Consider the following 6000-nt stretch of genomic DNA (forward strand, 5'->3'; position numbering starts at 1 on the left):
AAAAGGATAATTTTATTTTGAAGACTCAGATCTTACAATATTCAAAGATCTCAATTTAAAACATGACTTTGCTTCAAATTTTCCAGTTAAAAAAACGAATTCATTCAGTGATGGTCTGCTGTAAGAAACCACTTTCAAGAAAACTGTGCCTTTCAACAGAAAACTAGTTTGTAATAGTGACGTATCTAATAATGGAAAAGTGGAGGGAATTCAGAGAATGGTACTGTGATGGTGAGGTCTGGATCCCTGAGTTCCTTGCCGAGCTCTGTCATAGGGTCCTGCTTAGTACACAGGTCCTGTATGTAAGTATTAGGAAGGGAATTAATGAGTAACAACGTTCCACTGAAAATGAGAAAACCTCTAGTTTCAGGAAGTAGATCTCAGGTCTGTGAAGCTCCAGTTTAGCCTCAATTCCCTATTTCCTCAGAAGCTCAAGTTACTGCTGGAAATACACATTAAGAAACAATTACTTCTTGGACTGGAAGACTCTCAACTCCTATCTGATTAATGGGCATGTCTGATGTTGTTCTATGTAAATTTTGTAAACTTATATTAACTATAAAATGCAGAGGACAAAATCCTGCCTCCAGGGATTTCCATTAGCCTCTCATACCATGTACTGTTGTATGATATGCCCTGTCCCTCAAGTGTTGCTGATGCTGAGCTCTAATGCCAGAACTCTCACAGATTTACAGCAACAGATTAATCTCCCAGCTGCATTCACCACTATTCACCATATGCCATGGAATGGGAGCTCGAGCAGGCCACATTCTGAAGTCAGACAAGATGTTTTGCTCTACGTGTTTTCCCTGTCCTTTAAAACCAGACTGCTATTTCTCCCAAGAATAATCTGTTCATTTTAACATATTTCTGTTCTTCTTCTGCCAATAAGTCTGCTTCCTGAAAAGTTGGCATTGATGTCTTTAAACAGCTCTGTATCTCATACAAAATGAACGACTGTTTTGGAAATGATCGAGGCAGATGTGCATTAAGTGGTGGTTAACACTTTTTTAATAAAATGCTTATGCTCTGTCATTTGTCCCGAGAGAATATAAATAGATCCATCTTCCTGCTGCTGTAAGTACACTGTCACCCTCATGATCCTGTCTGTATGGCAGGCTGCAGTGTAGCAAGCATGAGGAGCTTAACCTTTAAAAACACCCCGAGACAGGTAAATCTCTGGCCCATCAGATCTGTTAACCTTTTTCCAGCTGTTTTTAGAGCCAGTACAGAGTGCAGGATTCAGGAGATATACAGCAAGCTTAATTTTTGGTACCCCTGCTTGGAGCAGATCCTGACTGCTAGCTGGACATTACAAGAAAGGTGGACTAGGTTTGCTGCAGGTCAGGAAGTCAGGCCTTTGCCTGCTAAACACCCTTTTTCTTTTTTCGTAAGTATAAAAGATAACTGATAGTCTCTTATTCAGAACCATTTCTGTGTTCTCATCCTTCTTTTTGCAGTACAACTGAACAAATTAACTCCTGTAAATTTTGTGGTATTGGTTTGAATTATTTTTATTTCATTCTCTTACCTTTTTTTTTTTTTTTTAGGGGGGAAGTGATCAATGGGGGATTTGGCCTGGTTTTGGATGGGTCGAAGGAAGCTGAAGAACGAGCTAAGATGATGCTCAGCTGGGATGTTTCCAATGGAGTAAGCAAAACTCATATATGTATACTTCAATATTAATTTTTTTTAAATCTGGGGAATCTTGCTTGTACACAGATCAAAACATAGAGTTTTGCTGATGGAAAAGGGGTTTATGATTTCTCTAGCTGTCAGAAGAGTTTCATCCTTACATGCTGGCAGAGAATTAGGCTCATTGATTTCATAGTTGAAAATGAATTGAAGTGACATTTTCCTTTTTAAATATTTGTCCCACTACAAAAGCATTGACTGCTTAAATGATACTGTTACTGAAAGCAATTGCTAGTTTTACAGAGCTGGGATGGAGTGCCCAATTATTTTTGGTGAGGGAATTTTGTAAGTTTATAAAGTACCTGGCTCTACCAGTGTTTATCTGTCCGATGTTATGCATGGAAAAGTACCACGTCTACCCAAATACTACTCATAAAAACAAAGTATTACAAAAGTTACTTGCAAAATCAGAAGGGAAACTAAAAACTGGCAGGGGGTTGAAAGATTTATTGTCACGAGTTGGTTGCCAGTGTTTGCGCAAATATGGTGCAAGGTGGGTGTGGCAAGAGGATTGTCTGATTTTTACACCCCTTGGTTCTCTTGTCTGACAGGTTGCCAGGCGCTGCTGGTCGGGGAACGCCTTTGCTTATGAAACCATCTGCCAAGCAATGAAGGAAAATGGCACTCTGAGGGTGACACTCCCTCACAAGGTGGTGGATGAGAACATCTTGGAGCAAGCCGTGCAACATTAGTGGTACTCCAAGTGCAATGTTGCTCTTGCAGACATAGTTGAAGTTGCTTCCTTGATATCCTGCTTTGCTCTCTGGCCAAATGATAAAAGCCTTGCAAATGTCTGTTCCATGTGAGTTCTTTTTTTCCTCTCTAACTTATTAACAGGGCAAATCTGTTTGTATTTGTGACAGGTCCGCCAGGAACAGTCTTTTCACCAACATATTTGGAACAATGTTTGCAATAGGAAACTGTTCATGATAGGGAAAGGAATGGGAATTTTGTCCCTGAAAATCAAATGGAAAAAAAAAAAATCCCCAAACAACAAAACAGTCACTTACTCCTGATAATTCATAAATTAATGTGTGTACAAAAGTAATTCTTATCTATCCTTAGTCTCGTGCTAAGCATGGTCCTTGCACAGCACGTGGGCTTCATTCTGACATGAACACAGTGCCAGCAGTCCCTTTCCCCAGTGGACTTGCTCTGGAATGTCACTCGGTCTCCTGGCACTGTATCCATTACCTCTTGGAATGAAAAGGGGTGTTACACACGTAAAACCTGCCTGTGCTGCTGCAGAGGGGATGTGATGAGCTGCAGTCTCGGACAGCACACAGTCCTCAGGACTGGGAAACTCCACCCCTGCTGGACCCCACACTACCCACAGGTGAGCAAACTCTGCAGCTCTGCATTGCCTCTGCTGCTAAGAAAAGGGAAGTGTTTATTTTGAATCACAAATGAGTTCTTTACTCTGTTCACGCACTGTGTATATCTCCAGATGAACAGTGAGAGTCTGGCATCTGCTTGAAACTGAGCCTTCTGTGAAGTGCAATCTGCAGTTGATAGGAATGCTTTACATTATGGAAAAAACCTGCCCACATTGCCAATTTATACGATTGAGATGTGAGTAGCTGTCAGGCAGATTTGACAGCCTTTGCTTTGACATATGTTATGCATTACCTTATTAATAATCACAGTAAGTTAGCGTATTGGTATTGTGTGAAACCACTCTAATCTTCATAGCCCCAAAACACTGGTGGCTCTTGCTTTGTCAAGAGGAACAACCAGAAAATATACTGGCTTTTCTTGTACCGAGGAATGTAGAGCTGTTCTATAGACTCGTCTTAATTCTGAGTTGACAATACACCATAAACAAGATGTTGAAGAAATATTTTTTATGAGTTCTTCACTTTTGTATTATTTAGTACTGGGGTACCTGCCAGCATGTTCACGTTCACATCCCAGGCACAAAAGGAACCTTATTTTTGTCCTAGTAGCCTTATTGCCCAGGAGACATAACCTTACCAGTATAGCCATGTTTAATGTCACTCAAGTCCCTGGGAGTTTATAACTCAGGACTGCCTTTAGGGAGACACAGAACCCACATATATGAGTGCTATAAAGAGCTACAAGTTGAAATTCAGATGATGAAGTCCATTAATGAGGTAGCATGAGTTAAGGTGAAATGGGGTACAGAAAAGCAGTGAACTGGCTAGCAGTTGGTCTTATTTATGACTATTCACTGGTGTTTATCCTAAAGATGTAGTATGCAGCTATATGTATATGTTTAAATCTGCTTCAGTCTTTTAACTGCATATGTCAAGCACTTAACAAATGTGAACTGGCTGAGGTTTACAATACCTTTGGGAGGGCACAGGGAAACACTAACCTGTTGCTGTCAGGGATGAAATAGCAGGGGGTTTCCAGCACACAGAAGCCATAAATAACCCCAGGGATAAATTCCCTTTCTGAGCCCTGCTGAGCCTCGATGTATCTGTCCACTTGTTTGCAGAGAAGCTGAGACTGTGAACAGGCTGTTGTTGTGTGGGGGTGCTGATGTAATTTTTAGGTAGCTGACCTCACTGCTAAACAAAGCCAGGACAGGGAGAACAGTTTTAAACCCATCCATCTGAAGGCATTGCATTGGATCTGATCTGGGCAGGGGATGTACAAGCAGTGAATTTCTGCAGTGCAGTGAAGTCTCAAGCATGACAGGCTGAAGCATCCTTCCTATGAATCTTAGCAACTTAACGCTTTCCTAAAATGGCACTTATCCTGACAATCTTGTGTGTGGCTGCAGATAGAGGCAAGAGCTTGGTGGCAGGTTTTACATCCTTCAGCCAGGGATGCACCTTTGTGTTAAGCAATAAACTCGGGGGCAGACCTATCTTTTCCTAAGAACATGAAGGAAGGCACTGCAAAGACCTCCGTAGGGAGATTGGGATGGTGGGGGCCACCAAGGACAGGGAAGACCTACACCTAGTGGCACTCAGCCCAGTGGAGCTCTGGGTGTTCCCACAGCTCCAGCTTCCCTGGAGCTGAGTGTGCCTGGCCAGCATTTCACACCCTTGCTGTAGGCGGTTTGATGCTCAGAAAGGAGGAATACTCTGAGCAGGAGAAGGATCACAGCACCATCTGCTGGGACTGCTCGCCAGTCCCACGGCAGCAGGGAACTGGTAAATTTCCATAGCAAATACAGGATAATTTCACCTTTTCCATAAGTGTTGGAGAGCCACAAGGCAGCTGAACATTCTCCCAAAGAAAGCTTTGCCCAAGAATAAATTTAAAAAAAAATTAAAATTATGCATTAACTGAATTTGTAGGATTTTTTTTTTTTTTTTGCTGGTCTATCTTGGGTGATGGTGTGCCATGGTTGTGCTTGAACAGTGACTTTGCATTGCCCGTAGCGCTGTTTTCGTATTTCCACTGATGGTACACAGGGTGTTTTGCTAAAGCATTTCCCTCTCTCAGCACTCTGAGCGTGGCTGCACCCTTAGCACTGCTCCTGCACAGCACGTCCAGGGACATGATACTCCTCCTCTATTTGTGAGGCCACATCTGGGGTGCTGTGTCCAGTTCTGGGCTCCTCAGTATGAGAAAGACATGGAGCTACTGGAGAGGGTTCAGTGGAGGACCACAAAGATGATTTGGGGTCTGGAACATCTCTCTAATTAGGAGGGACTAGGGGAGCAGGGCTTGTTTAGTCTAGAGAAGACAGAGGGGATCTCATTAATCCATGTAAACATCTCAAAGGCAGGTGTCAAGAGGATGGTGCCAGAGTCTTTTCAGTGGCGCCCAGCAATGCCCATAAACTAAAACGCATGGAGTTTCACCTCAACACGAGGAAGAACTTTACATTGAGGGTGGCAGAGCACTGAAAAAGCTGCCCAGGGAGGGCGTGAAGTCTCTCTGGAGCTATTCAAACCCCACCTGGATGTGTTCCTGTGTCCCCTGCTCTGGGTGACCTTGCCTTGGCAGGGGGGTTGGGCTGGGTTACCTCCAGCGGTCCCTTCCAACCCTAATTATTCTGTAACTCTTCCTAGCCATGGACACCAGCACAGCCCCCAGGACCTGAGCTGAGTCCAGCGGTGCCACGCTGGATGCCGTCTGAGCCGCTCCCCGCTGTGCCATTCCCACCCTGGCGGCCCTGTCCCGGGGCTGCCGCGCTCCGTCCCGTCCATTCCTCCGCTCTCCGGGTTTCCCCGAAGCCGCCCGCGCCGCGCCCGCTCCGAGACTCCGCGCTCCGGGTTTCCGCTGCGGCCCGCGCCGGCCCCGCCCCGCGGCTCCGGTTTCAGGCGCTGCTACAGGGACCCCCAAGATGGAAACGCAGGGGCTGCCGGCCGCGGAGGCGGCCCG

General features: G+C 44.6%; 1 protein-coding gene across 1 annotated transcript in view; it reads left to right on the top strand.

Moving 5' to 3' along the window:
• The window catches only part of UROC1 (urocanate hydratase 1), a 39188-nt gene extending 36699 nt beyond the window's left edge, over positions 1 to 2489 (top strand). The window contains exons 19-20 of the mRNA XM_042016671.1: positions 1551 to 1650; positions 2247 to 2489. Of these exons, the coding sequence (XP_041872605.1) occupies positions 1551 to 1650; positions 2247 to 2387 (241 nt within the window). The 3' untranslated portion in view covers positions 2388 to 2489. The remainder of the gene's footprint in view (positions 1 to 1550; positions 1651 to 2246) is intronic.
• The last annotated feature ends 3511 nt before the right edge of the window (positions 2490 to 6000 follow it).

The sequence above is a fragment of the Corvus kubaryi genome, unplaced genomic scaffold (assembly GCF_017639235.1).
Source record: "Corvus kubaryi isolate FWS band 111438036 unplaced genomic scaffold, C.kubaryi_AGA036_p1.0 136, whole genome shotgun sequence".
Taxonomy (NCBI): Eukaryota; Metazoa; Chordata; class Aves; order Passeriformes; family Corvidae; genus Corvus; species Corvus kubaryi.